Raw genomic sequence first — 16,564 nt, forward strand, 5'->3', positions numbered from 1 at the left:
TAAATATTGAAAGCATGGAACTCATAAGCAAATGATCTTTTAGAGAAGTTTACAAAGTAAAGTGTTAGTGGCTTTTGTGTGCAATAAAAAAGATGCATGTTGGATATAATAAATTTTTCATTAGAGAAGTGAGCATTCTAATAGGTCTAAGCCATCTCAACTTGATTAATTATTATTTTGCAATGAAAGATGATAATGGTGATGGTTAATCTTATGCTACAAAAATGAAATAAAATAAAATTTTATATTTGGAAATATATTTGATGAAAATAAGCTTAAAAAATGTGTTGAAAGAAAAAGAAGGAAGATCATATGTTTTTCAGGTTGATATTGTGCATCAAATTGTAAGAAGAATGTGCTACTAACATGACATGCACATTGCACATCAAGACTTGAAGCCAAACAATGTCTTATTTAATATTATAGAAAAAAAAAAGTATTTACAAAATATTGATAAATTTGAAAAAAAAGTTTTGATAGAAAGTGGTATTGCTAAAACACCACATTTTGATTTATGGAGAGAAAAGATTCATCAATTCATACAATCATAGAAAACTAACAATAGGATACTATTGGTAAGACCCACACAAATAAATATGGTGAATATGCATGGAGTTATTTGGATTGATTTTAATGTTATATAATTACTAACCTTTGTGATATGATGATGATTAGATGCCTTTGAATAAGTATGAGTTTGTAAAATTAGATACACTATGGAGTTTGATTGATTTATGGTTGTGTTTGTGAGTATAGGTTGAATCATTGGAAGAAGAGTTATTGGATCAAGCTCAATGTCTATTGCATATTAAACAACTATGTGCAAATAATATAAAGGCAATATATTTGGGTGGTATAAGTGGAATAAATAAGACCATAATAGCAAAGATTGCATTCAATGATGCAAAAAACATGTTTGATGAATCATAATTTTTTGAATGTAATAAAAGTGGTAGAAATTACTTGATAATTTCGTATAAAATCTTGGAGCAATTTTAAGAGAAATTAAAACCAAAAGATATAGAAGAAGCTCAAAAAATATTGAAATTATTCTTTAAAAAGAATAAAATCATTCTAATCGTTGATGATGTGAAGAAGTAAAGCCAAATGGAAGACATTGTGACTATAGATGCATTGTTTGCTAGCAATGGTAGCATGTTAATTGTAACAACTTGAAATTAGAAATCAATAGAAAATTTTGGTGTAGAATTTTATATGATAAATATTAAAGAACTTCATGAAGAAACAAATATGAGGTTTTTCATTACTTTATTCTTATGGATACCAAGCGACATTACCTAATGAACTTGTTGAGATTAGCAATGTAATTGTAAAAGCTTACAATGGCCTACTTTTGAGCCTTGAAGTCATGGGTGCATTTTTAAGAAGCCAAAAGAAGTTGAGATGTTGGGAGAGAGCTTTACAAAGGTTGAAGATAGGAAGAAATTTGGATGGAAATGAAAAGAATAGTGACCACAAGATATGGAATATTTTAAGAGTAAGCTTTAACAACTTGAAAGATGAAGAAAAAAAAATGTTTTTAGACATATATTGTTTATTTGGTAGTGATGTGTACCTCCAAGGCATGTTGAAATGAAGAGCCTTACAAATATAGACTAACAATAAAGATGGTATTTTAAAAAAAAATATACAAATTACATTGGATATATTGATTTATCAATCATTAGCTAAAATAGATAAAGGTGGAAATATAAGAATGCATGATCAATTATAAGACATGGACCAAAGGATTATTAAAATTGAGTTAGAGACTAAGAGCACAAGAATGTGAAATATGAATATAGAGCTATTAGAAGGATTTGCAAATAAGATATGTTCTAGACTCTTATTAAAATAAAATGTTTAGAAATAATTATAAAAAACATAAATTAAAATATGGATATTAGAAATATGGTGTTTTTATATCATAGTAGAAATTTTATACATTTTCAAGTAGATTTTGATGAAAAGTTTTTATTTTGATTTTAGATTATTGTAAATTGTATATGAATAATAAGAGGATTAGAAGTGTGATAATTTTGAAGTTGTTATGTTTGGATTGTGTTGTTGTATAATAGAATGGATAATCTTACAACAATCAAAATAACAATATTGTTATTGAAATTGGAGGATTTGTTTTTTTAAGAATTGAAAAATTAAGCTTTAGAAGTAATAAAATTATATTAAAAGATATTGTAAATAATTTTAGTAGATTTCCTATGTTGACAAAATATTCTATTAACTTAAAATATTTATTATTTTGTATGAAGAAGAAAAAAAATAAAATAGATTTTTTGTCTATATAATACTAATGAAATAAAATTATAAGAATAAAAAGTATATAAAGGATTTATGATATTTTTTAAAGCATATAAATATTATTTTTTATAATTTTTTTATGCTTTTCCTGCTTTTTATATGCTATTATACTAATTTATAGTGCTTTTTATGCTTCTATTCAAAATGTAATATTTTAGATATCAATGTTTTTTTAGTAACAATATGACAAGCAATGTGCAACTATAATTAGGAGAGATAGAAAATATATAATAATATAGGAATCTTTTTTATAACACTTATAACTTGTTTATAGATCAAAAGTTTATAATAAAATGATATAATAGAATGTCACTTGTAATCTCTTTATTATGTACTTTCTTATGATATTTACAACATAGCTTTGTAGCTATTTATAGTTGTCATATAATGAGTTTTTTTTTATTACTATTCAAACATAATAAAACTACTTTATTTCTAACTACCTTAACTACCAAAGGTGGTTTTAACCACCTTGTCTTTTTAATACATGGACGGCTAACTACTTTGTCCTTTTATACTAACTTGTCTTTTTCCTAATCCTATTTACAGTAGCTTTCCTAGAATTTATTTTTATACCAAGTCTTCTCTTCTTCCTTTCTTTTAAATTGAAGGGTTTTCTTCTTCTTCTTATATAATAATTTATGTCTAAAGTTTCTCTAAAATATAGCTTCTAAAGAATATAAAATCTTTATTTTATTTATTAAATAATAAATACAATTCTAAGATTAACAAATTATATTATAATATATATATATATATAATCTCTAACTTAATCATTATTATTTTTTCTAATATATAAATCTATAATTTATGAAATATATTTAATTTTTTATTATAATATTAAAAAATAATCTAAATTATGAATATTTATTTTTGGTTCTAAAATCTGTATAAGTCTTTTATTATATATATATATATATATATATATATACAAAAATACTCTAATTATGCAGAATTAGAATAAAACTAAGCAATGTATTTAATGTACATCCCAATTATTCTTCTTTATATATATTTCTTGTATCTACATTTTTAAAATTTATGAAATACAGTATTATTAAATATTCTTTTGCATTGTGTGTTGTATTAAAGTTTTAGAAATTAATTGTAACTCATAAATAAATAAATAATGAAAAAAAAATCTGAAACACTTTTACAAGGTAAAATAATATATACTTTTGTATTTATTAATAAATTTTATTTTAAAACATGCACTGAATAGTATGTGTATATACATACATACATACATGAATATAATTTTTTAAAATATTTATGTCTTTTAGAGCTATCAAAATTATTAATGTTTAACAAATCTGACTTACAAATACTAAATCAAATTAGTTAAAATAAAAATCAAGATGATTCTTATAAACTTTAATTTTATTAATTTATTGTAAATATTTTTTTTGTGTTCAACACTTTTCACAATTAGATGTAACATGTTGCCTTTTGTTTGTTTATCACATTTAAAATCATTTATTGACAAAACATACATTGTATGCACAACATTGCACACACTCTTTATTCATATATTTGGATTTTTAGAATGAATTAGTGAAATTCGATTAAGAATAAGAACAAGTAAATTAAACATTGAAAATCATTTAAATAAAACTGAGTTTTTTTTTTTTATTATTTTACTAGTATTGAACAAATTGCAAGCTTTAAACGAACTGTATCTGTATGTATATATATAACAGGAATTTATTGATTGGATAAACATTTTTAAATGGAACCATTCACAAGACACCATTAGATTGTAGCTCAACAAATAAAGAGACAGATTTCTTATGATAATCTTAAACGAACTACCTAAAAAAGTGTTGGGAGTATAATTTTATATATAGGATAATATATATAGAGAGAGAGAGATAGTGAGAGACATATGTAACCATATTTGAATGAATACTTCATAAAAAGAATTTATCCCTTGTTCATGCACAGGCACATATTTTTGAATCACAAATACAAATCTTTCCACACAGGTGGCCCCTATATCCAGTTGGTTCAATCGACTGGCTCGAGACATCTCGGCCGTCAGATTTCCAGATTGAATCCTGGCCGTTACAGGATTTATTGGGAACGGAGGAAGGGAACGGAAGAGAATCAGGGGAAGGGGGCAGGTTGGGAACTCAGAACCCAGTGCTCATGGGGCCCGCAGTGGTCCATATTCACATGGGTGCTGAAGTTTGTGCAGGAGATGCTCCTCTATCCCAATTTTCAACCATCACTCATGCTTCAAAAAATATTTTGAATATAGTACTAGTGAAATAAGATATTGAATTATACCATTTCGTATTTTTAGAATAATAATATTTGAAATGAATAGTTGTTCCTCACAATAACTAGTGATCAACTGATTTGTTTATTTTTGTCATGTAAGAAACTTTTTACTGGTAAAAAAATTAACTTTTTTTTTGACACATTCTAAAATTTACAGCTAATATTTTGGATTGTGCAAGAATTATCTTTATGAACCTTTAGAATAAGATGACATTTCTACTTCTAGAGATGGAATTTATCCTCAAATCCGTGTGTGCGCAATGTCGATACAAAATCCTCCATAATCTAAAAACTCTAAATAACCCCTCGAGCTCCTGCGCTCTCCTGCCCGCCTCTGCGTTCCCCTTGGCGCTCCCCCGCGTTCTCGACAGATCGTGAAACAGCTAGAATTGACTCTTTAGATCTGACGGCTGAGATGTCTCGAGCCAGTCGATTGAATAGTGAGGTTTCTGCGACACGTAGTGACGAGGCCATGCAACCGCGGCTGCCATGAATGTCTGGTTTCGGCACAATCGCTGCACTCCTCACCAGACGTGGGTGAGCTGTAGTTGTTTCCAGCAATTGGGTTCTCTTCCTCGTATTGCGGTTCGTCTGGCATTTTGTTGGAAACCGCATTATGAGGGGGAGCAGAGACGTGCCAGAGTTTTTTTGCCTCTTAATTTCGAGGGCAACTAGATCATCGGGATCGGAGCATGTTGCATCCAACAGTTGTAGCTTTCCAACTTTCTTCCAGTGTCAGTCCTCACAGTCATGACAATTTCGTGATAGTTTCTTCCGTCAGTCCGATGAGTCGTAGATCGATCGTTATCAATCGTTAAACGAAAGCTATCTTTTTCATGATATTCTACGTGAACGCGCGTGTGGTCGTGCATTTGGATTGGACTGTCATCAAACAATTGCCAGAAAAAAACGGGGACACCGTTCTTAAATACCTCCTGCTTATGAGGATGCTTACATTGAATGTTTTGAGTTTCATGTTAGTACCACGCTTGAATAGCGTTGAATGCGTGTACACTATGAATCAATCAAGTCAGTCAGTCGCTAACTGAGATTGTTGTGGTCTCATAGACCAGTCTAAGAATCCTTCACAGCGACTCTTTCTCAAGATCCTAGGCAAGACGAAAAAAATCATCAGTTGGAAGACTTACGAGTGCGGGGTCCCAGATGCGGGTGAGAATTGCTGATCAATCGGAGACATCCTTAATGAATGGGGTTAGGATTACAGCTAATAATATTTACTGCTACAAAATACTTGGCATTTGATGGTCTGTCGATGTACATTAAAGCCTGGGGTGATCATCACGCTGATCTTGGAGCGACTCGGGTCCTCCTCGTAAGTGGTCACCTGCTCCATGTAGCGGGGATCAAAGTCCATGGCCGGCGCGACGCGAAAAATTGACACCGGGGTGTCACTTGCGAAGGCTAGGTGGTGCAGGAGCCACACGGACTTGAAGGCGTTGAAGAAGGTGCCCAGGAGTGCGAGCGAGGTCTCTTTATCTGCTACTTTGGTGAGCTGCGAGAGGATGAGCTCAACGCGTATGACGAAGAAGCGGTGGAAGGTAGGGTTCACAATCGTGGAGTCAGGTTTGCCGAGGGATTTCTCAATGCTGGACCATTCCTGCTTCTTGAGTTCATTGTAAGCCTTGCAGCATGTGGCTCGGAGTGCTTCGGGATCAAGAATTGGAACAGAGCCGCTAGGCTCGTAGGAAATGTTCTCGAAATTCTCGTACATGATCTGATTGAGGAAGGACTCGAAGTAAAGGATAATGACGCTCCGCGGCATCTTGCTTACAAGAAGTCCGGCGTCCTTTTGTTGCTCTAGAAGTGAGGTGATCACTTCCGTGGCAGACTCTCCAGACTCACGGATGTGAATGCACAAGGCGGAAGCGAGTTTTTTAACGCAAAGCTTGGCATCATCATAAGACCTCTGGAAAAGCTGCGGAGTCACTTCCAGAGTGGTAAAGCGATGCGCTTTAAACCCCAATCCAGTGCCAGTGTTGTTACGACTGTGCCTGGGCATCCCGTAATCCATGTCCATATCCCTGTTATCGACTCGTCGTTGACCTATCTGAGATTCCAGCTGCTGGCACCGCTGTTGCAATTTCTGATACTTCCCATCCATTGTTTCCATGAAAGTTTGCAACGCTTTAAGCTCACTCGCAGTGGTCTGCTCGTTCTTCTTTGCTTGCTCTAATTTGAACTGGAGCGTCTTGATAGTGTAGTCCATGACCTTGAAGGAATTAGAGTCTAGCCTCACGCTTCCCTGTTCGATGACTTGGAAGAGCTCATTGACCTTTGACCCGCCGACGTTGCTCTTCTTCTTCCCCCAGCTCATGAAATTGAACATGTTGTGAGACCCTTTCATACTCTTCGTGCTTCCTTGCCTCGTAAGCTCTGATTGGTAATCTACGCGAGTTCCATTGAACAAATTAACTTCAGAAACGTGAGGATTCAAGCCCTATACAGAGCAAATCGAAGCCTGGCAATCAGGGAACAACAGTGAATATAATTCCAATACCTGATCCCTCCTTCTCAGGTTCCGGCGGGGCCGTAGAACCATCGCCGCTACCACTGCTCCAGTCCGCCACAGATGCATTGTTCTTGTTAGCATGTCCTCGTCGTCTACTACCCTGGAATGAGGCGCCAAGATCTCTGCCGATGCCCCTCAAGGTGCTTCCAACGCCGTCACTCTTCTTTCCTGGAAACAAGGGAGAGATCGACCGCGACAGATTCCTCCATGCCTTTCCGGAAGACTTCTCAGACAATTTATCGAACTTTTCCTTCGAACCTTTAGGGCGTGGAGACGCATTCCCGTTCTGGTTCTGCTGCATCAATTTTGGTGGTCTGGAGGATGTCAGGGAATGGGCAGGACTCGGACTCTGAGGAGTGACTTCCGTCGCCGACCAATGTCTAGCTGGAGGTAGTATGTAAGAGGAAGACGTGGACGAGTCACGCTGATGTCCACCAGCTCTTGCAAAGTCCGGACTAGGAGGACTTGAGACACGCGCGTGCTGTCCTGTTGGAGTCAGCCAGCCAAAATTCTTTGATGTTGCAGAGGGGCTGGGTATATCATGAGCCGCAAGACTTGAGCGGGTCTCTACTGGCATTCGGTGAGGACTCCACAGGCTGGAATGCTTCGGCGAGTTTGTCACGCTAGTACATGCTGCCGAGGTGTGATCTCGAGCATAGAAATCATTAGGACTGGTAGATGGAATCAAGAACTTGCTTCGAGGGCTCTTCGAGCTTGTCAGAGGAGTCGCATTGCTACTCACAGTGCTTTGTTCACCGCCATTATGAAAATTCTCGCTCCGATTTGGAGACCGGTTCGGTGTATGCAATGCACTGGTAGGGCTTTTGATACGTTCCAAGAAATTATTAGGCTTCAGCGGATGTGGATGCATTTGCTCCAACTCGGGGGTATGCGTAGATATGTCAGTGTCGGTATGGATTTCCTTCCATTGGGTCGATCCATCAGAATCCCGAAAGTCCGTCTCCGCATCATGGAAATCGGCGTCACCCTGTAGACTCCGGTAACCCATATTCTTGTTGGCAGGCTGAGAGATTTCAAGGGCTCCAACACCGTGGCCGCGAGAGTCTGAATCTTTCAGCCAACTTACCACAGCCGGGCACAGAACCTAATAGAAATAAAATAAAATAAAATAAAATGTGGCGTTCCAGCAGTCGTCAATACGTCAGCATCCAAACAACTGGACCAGAGCAGGAAGAAATTTCAAATGAAGGCCCTGAACTCTCAAATGCCCTCAAGCTCAGACAATGCGGGCATGACTATTTATTTCAAAATCTTGTTCTGATTTACTAGACAAACAAAGTTTAGTGTGCATTCCTAAGCACCTGAAAACATCACAATAAGACCTATTATCAGACTCTCGATGGAAACAATGAGCAGAGTCACGTCAGTGACCGATCCAGTCGAAGAGTTAATTCTCTGAACGATCGCACATTGTCTCGCGCGAAAATTACTACAGGTTGATTAAAGAGCAATATGGGCAGAAGAATCATGGGCAAGAGCTTACAGGGGAGAAGATGGAGTACTCTGCTTGAGAAAGTGTGGTGATGCGCTGTCCTTGAGGCCGGTTTCTAGAGCCCATAGAAGTGCCAATGACATGGTGATTCTGTCCCTCAGGCTTCACAGGCCAAGAAATCTGCATTGTCCGTCCCATTCAGTCATCCCTAAACCACTTCGTTACATCACTTCCGCCACTGAGGCACCCCGAAACCTGCACATGAAGGGCAGTGTAGTCTTCCCCTCTGCAATCCGCATTCAACCTGCCCACTCCGCTCTACACACTAGAAACACACTCAAGCTGACAACTCCAGGTACAAAGAAACTTGGCACCAGGGCAGAGAGCTGATATTTAACAGTGTTTTCACAATGCAGCTCCTTTCTGGAACAGTTGAATTTCACCTCACAATGCCACAGCTTCCGCAGCCTTGTTATAGACCCCCTCCCTCTCTCTATCGCTTCCTTTCTCTCGCTGACCTCCCGATCAACCCAACTAGCACTCACGTCACGTAGTCATTCCAAACGCCATCGACCTCCCGAGCCTCACTCCCACCCATCACAAACTGCACCTGTCTGCTCCACGACACCCACACAGCGCGGTGCTCCGCAACTAATACCCAGCGCATCGACACCCGGAGCTCTAGAAAAGAGACTAGTCTACCGCTTCGATCAGGCGCACAAACAGACCCAGGATCCTGCAGAGCCCGAGTTCTGAGGGACTTCAACAATGCGTTCCACGCGAGGGAAGCGCGGAAAGACACAAGGGTAGGAAAAAAATAAAAATAAAAATAAAAGAAGGAGAAGAAGAAGAAGAAGAAGAAGAAGAAGGCACCTACAAATTGGGGACCCGCGGGTGGGATCTCGAACCAGAAGGGAAAGCGAAACTCGCAGCATGGGGCGGCACAGCTCGAGGGGGAGGGACCTTCGGAGACAGACCATCTTGATCAAGCGAGCACGAAAATGGGATGTACCACGTCGATCTGCCTCCTTTGCGTCGTTGGACCCACATCGAGATCCAAGGAGCCTGGATGCAGCCCCCGTCGCCATAACGAAATTAGTCCATTTCTCCTTTATATAAGTCCCACCCAATTTAGTGACAGGGTTACTAAGTTGGGGGTAAGACTGTTGTGCCTCACTGTATTTGAATAGATTTCGCATTCCAGACCCCACTCGCCCCATGTAATCCTTAATTCAGCACGCGATTCAGTGGAAATCTCCAACCTTTAGCACTCTCCAATCTTCAGTAGAATATCCCGCCCTTGTGGCCATAGTTTGATAGTTCGACAGAGAGAGAGAGAGTTCTCTGTGGATGAAGAGTTCTCCCTGTGCATAAATTGGGTGGGTTTCTTTGAACAATACAAAAAACACACATTTGCAGTCAGTGGACTGTTAATTATTTCACCAATATTTCATAAACCCTACATGTCATATGACGAAGAGGTTGTTCACCCAATAGTAGTAACCTATAACCTCCTGGATGAGTTACATTCATTCACATTTACTATATTGTGAGATCTTTGGTATTCCTTTAGCTATAGTGTGTGTGTGTTTGGTGGAGATTGGGGGTTTTTGGCATGACACGAGTTTTCATTGACGCCATGCCAAAAGCCTCCTTTTCCTTTGTGATCACCTTTCTTCTTTTCCTCGGCACCATTCCTTGAGCTTTGAACCCCACCTCCTTTTGCCTTTTTGATCTTTGGACACTGCCATGGCTGTTGGTATTAGTGCTGTGTTTTGAAGGAGGGAAACTTGCCTTTGCTTATTTGGCAACTAGAATACTGAAGCAATATTTTGTGGAGAAAAAGGATGCTATTAGAGGGGGTAACTTTCACGACGACGAAAACAAAGCAAGTAACTCCATTCCAAGGAAGAAAAGCTCAGAAGGAAAGGGAGCATTTGGAGCTGTAGTAGTGAAAGGGAGAAAAAAGCATGTGAACACCGAGTCCATCTCAATGCAAATCTAGGAGAACTGAGCCTTCGGATGATATTTTGTGCCGTTTTATAGATGAATGATTATCGTTGCAAGAAGGGATGGATGTGTTGCTGGGTTTTAACATACATGCTCCCCACTGCCACCGACCACTCTCCTTTTTTGTTTACAGTTGAACAGCCATCAGGAAGCCCTAATCCATCCTTTAGCAAACCCTAATTTTCTGAATGCCCATTCTCGAAGTTCGCTAACTATGGTTAATTTGTCAATCCATAGTATGATTATGCTAGGAATCAGTTTTTGATTAAGACGCTCTAATTTTGATTGCTAGTCATCTGGAAAATAGGTAGTTTTTTTTTTAAGTGGTTTTGATATCTCATCCGGTGTATCATCAATTCAAAATAAAATATAATAGTGGGTGTATTCATAGATTTAAAGTTGTGGCTTCTAGTGAATGTAAAGTAATACTCTTTATTAGAATATTAATAAAAGAAAGGATTGTTTTAAAAATCAAAGACTTCAAAGTTCATTAATGATGCAACGTAATTGTGTTTCATCAATCTTGTACCATACAATCAATTTTGTTTTAGTTGATTTTTCATACAAAATTGAATGATTAGTTGGGCAGATTGAGGGTTTCATTGTTGTTCAATGGTTTTAATCTCAGTGGTAGTTTGATGTTTTCCTAGTGAACCAAGAATTACAAAAAGGCTCTGACAACATTTAATTTAAAGAATGTAACAGTATCAATTATATGTTATTGAGTTTTGGAACATGTATATGAGTTGCTAAAAACACACATACCTAATGATTGTAAAACATTAATGATGATCACTGGTTAAAGAAATAAATGGTATATGTTTTGTCTTGAGTAAGAATTTCCTGATATGATATGATATTTAAAATGTGAATATGTTTAAATTGGTTGGCATCCAATTGTGTTGACAATATAGTTCCACAACTATTTTTGCTAGATATATTGAATCAGTTTCTTTAAAACTTTCTTTCATTTAACTAAAACTTTTTCAAATTCAATTTAATATGATTTATTTTATATTAGTTAAATAAATAAATATACATACATACATACATACATACACATACATTCTTATGTAATATTCTTATTTTTATGATGTTGTTTCATACAAATGATATAAATCCATTTTTCTAAAACATCAAATATTTTTTATGAAATTTTAGCAAAAGTATGTATGGTTGTTTTAGATTATAACTACTCATATAACTTTTTTAAATACAATAAACTAGGTTTTTTTTTTTCAAAAAAAAAAAATTAAAGTTGATTATTTGAATTTCAACTAGTGCAATATATATATATATATATATATATATATATATAAATATATATATTGAAAAAATAAAGTGAAATCTCATGTACATGTTTTTTGATATATATATATATATATATATATATATAAATATATATATTTTGAAAAAATAAAGTGAAATCTCATGTACATGTTTTTTTATTAATATATATATATATATATATATATATATTTTCATCAAATTATTGCAAAAATTTACAAACATAAAGATTAATATTGTTTGTGATTATATTATTGTGCCCATGAGGTGTTTCAGAATATCACAACACATTCAACATTAGATATTTCAGTAGAATAAAACATAAATTTAAGAAAAATAAGGAAATATTTGTTTAAGTTAAATTTGAAATATTTAAAGGTTCTACTTGTTATCAACTATGCATTGTATTGCAAGATATTATTGGCACATGTATCTTGTGAAGCAAGCCATTTTCAAGAGAAGGTTTGAATGTATTAAAATATTACCAATTGAACTCAAATGCTGTGATTACTGTGTGAATTTGTAAAAAGTTAAATGGTTTTGATCTTCACAGGTTTTCTGTTATTTTTTCTTTTCTCTTCTTAAAAATATAATGTATGATTTGAAACCATTCAATAACTATTTGATTGGAAGTATCCTAAGTATTGAAAATTTTAAAAATTATTATTTGAATAAAAAAAATCATTACTACATATTTTCAGAGAACCATTAAGTATACACCATGTGTCATGCACCCATGCATACATACAGTAATTTTTTTATTTACACTAAAAAGTTTTATAGTAACTTTAAAGTAAAAGATTTGTATGCAATGTCTTGTTTCTTTTTCTTTTTCTTTTTTAGTGACCAATAAGAAAATAATTTTGGAATAATATATATATATATTACATATTACTCAAAATCTATCCTAAAAATTTTTAGTGTAAATAAGAGTTTCATTGTGAGTATGCAAAGGGTGTAAAGTACAAAGAGGGGAGAGGGTGTCTATGCACTAAAGGGGGGGAGGGGTGTTCACCTAATAGTTTTCTATTTTAAATTACAAACTTGTCAATCAATATTTAACCCAACTTCAAAATCAAGACAAAATATTGAACTATCATAATATAAGTCATATTTTTTTATGACTTCTAAATTTTCTATTTTAGAAATTTGTAAAAAGTAGAAAAATATCTATTTCATATCACAATTTTGATCTAAGATTTTTGCCTGTTTTTAAAAATATATTATTATTATTATTAAATTATCATGTATATATGTATATATATATATATATATATATACACATATTTTTGGCTTTATAAGTTATTAGTTTATTTTATTACTAAATAGATAGATAAAATATATGATATTTATTTGTTTTTAAAAATATAAACATTTATTATTATATAAAGAGTTATATCACTTTCTTGCTTAATGTTACAATTACTTTTATTTTACCATTATTTTTTATTTGTATTAATGCTAACTTACTTGTTATATCTGAGATATTTAATGTTAAAAATAAATTATAAATTAATTATTTTTATCAAAATATCATATATTGAAAGTTTTTTAATCAAAATCTTCTTTAGCCCTTTATTATTATATGTAATTTATTAAAAGAGGTATTCAAAAGTTATCTGTACCACATAAATTAATGTCCTCAACAAGAACTATTATAACAAATACACCAACTTTATTAGTATATATTTTTGTTGCATAACACAATTTAGTTAATTAATTAATTTGTTTTGTTGTATTCAAAAGATGTCTTAATAAATGGTCTAATAAATTATAATTTTTTTGAATATTTTAAAAAATATATTAAATCTATAAGATATTAAAAATTAAAATAATTATTTTATCTTGATACTTAAATTAAAATTCATTTTTTAAATTCTAATTAGGAGATAAAAATTTCAAAAAAAAATATTCAATTGCATAGAATAAATATCAAGTTTTGGAAGGCTTGAAATCTTTGTGAATTTTTTGAGATATAAAATTTTAATTCACTATCTTACATTAATAGGTAAATTTTATTTCTATATTAATTTTAATTTAAGTATCATAGTAACCTTTAACATATGCTCATCCAATCTATATATTCATCTAAGTTATATATATATATATATATATATATATATATATATATATTTTGAATGTGGTTATATGTCTTAATTTGATAAAAAAATAAGGATATTTTGCTTATAATTTTATCCTTGAGCAATAAAATATGACCAATGTAACAAATTTACTAGGCTAAGTATATTCTATAGAAATTTTTTCTAGTACACAATAATCTATTGATAAATATTGTCTTTGATGATATATATTATCTAAGTAATCATCCATCAAGAATAAAACTCTTTCAATTGGTTTAAAGCTTGGCATAATATGATTACAATAGCACCCTAGTATAAGCTAGAAAGACATCTCTTCTATATTATAATGTCACTTCAACATTATTATCAATATATGCATTAACATGTCACTAATTGCAATATGGTATCAAAGTATCTTTAAGTTCATCTACCTTTAATACTCGTCCAATCTTCTTGATTTAAGATTTAGATCTTAGGATCTTCATCTTCTTTGTCTTTTTGCGTTCATTTAAGAGTTTGTTTTCACTAACAGAGATGTATTCAAGAGTTCAAAGTTATAAGGAACTTCCAATTATGTCTTTGGTCCTACAAGCTTAAGACATTCATACAAAGAGAAAAGTTGTGGTACATTATCAATTCCACCATCGCATCTACATGTAATTTATCATCTTTCAATACTAATTATATGTGAACATATTGAACTATAATAAATTCAATTGCAACTCCTTTTTTTCCTTTGTAACAAGATATTGATAGGATATCTGTATTATTCACATATAAAGATATGTAGTTAGAGTCGATTTTGGGAAGTTTTTAGAATTAAGGTTAGGATGGTGGTTCATGTGGAATCTACTATGGAACCTTCTAGAAAGATTTAAGGCAATTACCATGGTTGAGCCTACCTCTAGAGTCTTCTAGAAAGCTGGTTATCTTGATGGGACCTACCTCTAGAGTCTTTAAGAAAGTTTTAGGGATAGTTGGATAAAATATAAATAAGACTATCTAAGGCCATTTGAGCATTTGATTAGATATCGCTTTAGATTCTTTCTCTTAATAAAGTTTGGTTATTTTTTATTTTTATTTTTATTTTTATTCTGTTCTATTTGGTTCTATTCTCTTTTATTCAATCTTGTCTTTTATGCTCTATTTTGTTTAGTTACTTTCAGTTTTGTTTTGGTGTGCTTGGTCTTACGTTGTGTCAAGATCTTTGTTGTTATGAAATTGGTAAGTTTTTAGACCTTAGAGACTCGAGTGTTGTTTCATTCTCACTACCATTATATTTAAACTTGTCATTAAGAACTTGCAATTCAAAGCCACAAGAATTATTATATTTATAGTAAAAAATTCAATTCTTCTTTATATTATAATTTTTTTAGATCCTCAATAAATTAGGATCAAACTTAGAAATATATAGTGATTGCCAAAATTAAGTATGAAATCAACTTGATCAAATTCAACAAACAATATAAATAAATTAGATATAACAAAAATAAAACCATAAATTGCATAAGATTACTATTACAATAAATCATACTTTGACGATGATTGAAGTCTATTGTAGATAAGTATATATATACAAGAAAAATTAAAATAAAGTCATGTCCAAAACTTACTTTTCCTCACACTAGCTGAAACAAATTTAAATATTTCTCTATAAGTTGTTAGAAGCTATCACAATTCTAATGCACTTAAGTATGCTTCTGTATAAGTTTTTATATTCATGAAGAGTAATTGAAGTTTAATAATTCTCAACATGCTCTCATAATAATAGTATTCATTTGGAAGATATTTCATATTGATTCAATCAACATTTTAAAGTTACTTTGAAGTGTTCAATTGCATTCAAGTTTGGAGATTGTACTAGCCACTTTAAAAGAATAAATTCTTAGAAAGTGAGCAAAAAATGTATAGAGGATATGAACTAAAAGATGATGCATAAATCAATGAAATCCATATCAAAGAAAGAGTGATAAAATAGGAATAAAGAAGTATATATATTAAAAGAAACTAGAAAGGCTTATTATCAAAAGATAAGAAAACTTGAGACTCTTGAAATTAGAGTAGAAGCAAGAAAGGAGTTGAAAAGAATAAAGAGGGCTTCACTCTTATCTCTATATATACTATCTAACTAGGGGCTATATAGTGATATTCTATAGGACCTCCAATATGTGTTAACTTTATAGGATACATGCCTTGACTTATAAAGAAAGTTTTTCTATGTGTGGGCCACATAGTTAGCTTGATCTCTAATCTAATAACATGTGTGGCACATGGCAAACTTGTTGACAACGTTTCTAATCCAAAAATTCAATTAAAGACACCTATAAAATTAAAGTAGCATCTATGAAGCTTCTAGGAAGCTTTTATAGAAGATATTATAGAATTAACTTGCTTTTATTTATTTCTACTTATTTTTATCTATTTATATACGTAATTATTAGTTTACATGCATATGTCCATGATATTACCCTCCCTTCTAGGGACGAGTTCCATGAGGAGCGGTCATCATATGTTAAAGAAATCTATAATGTGACAAATTGTATTCGCCACATACTCAGATCTTTCTTCTCTTCAAAGATGGTTGATAGGGCCTTTCAACCA

The 16,564-nt window shown here is 33.0% G+C and overlaps 1 protein-coding gene across 1 annotated transcript; it reads right to left on the bottom strand.

Annotated features, from left to right (window-relative positions):
• Positions 1-5,498: 5,498 nt before the first annotated feature.
• Positions 5,499-9,342, bottom strand: LOC112287343 (uncharacterized). Its single transcript, XM_024530257.3, has 3 exons — positions 8,637-9,342; positions 7,121-8,237; positions 5,499-7,008 (listed from the first exon to the last, which is right to left on the bottom strand). Exons 1-3 carry the CDS (start codon positions 8,781-8,783, stop codon positions 5,828-5,830), a joined length of 2,445 nt encoding a protein of 814 aa, XP_024386025.1. The 5' UTR covers positions 8,784-9,342; the 3' UTR covers positions 5,499-5,827.
• Between the last annotated feature and the right edge of the window lie 7,222 nt (positions 9,343-16,564).

Source organism: Physcomitrium patens, chromosome 10, assembly GCF_059467195.1.
Source record: "Physcomitrium patens ecotype Gransden chromosome 10, ASM5946719v1, whole genome shotgun sequence".
NCBI classification, from domain to species: Eukaryota; Viridiplantae; Streptophyta; class Bryopsida; order Funariales; family Funariaceae; genus Physcomitrium; species Physcomitrium patens.

Coding starts and splice junctions, on each gene's coding strand:
- LOC112287343 (XM_024530257.3), bottom strand. CDS start 8,783: ATGGGACGGACAATGCAGATTTCTTGGCCTGTGAAGCCTGAGGGACAG. Junction 8,238..8,636: donor AGTACTCCATCTTCTCCCCT/GTAAGCTCTTGC, acceptor TATTTCTATTAG/GTTCTGTGCCCGGCTGTGGT. Junction 7,009..7,120: donor ACCTGAGAAGGAGGGATCAG/GTATTGGAATTA, acceptor GAACTCGCGTAG/ATTACCAATCAGAGCTTACG.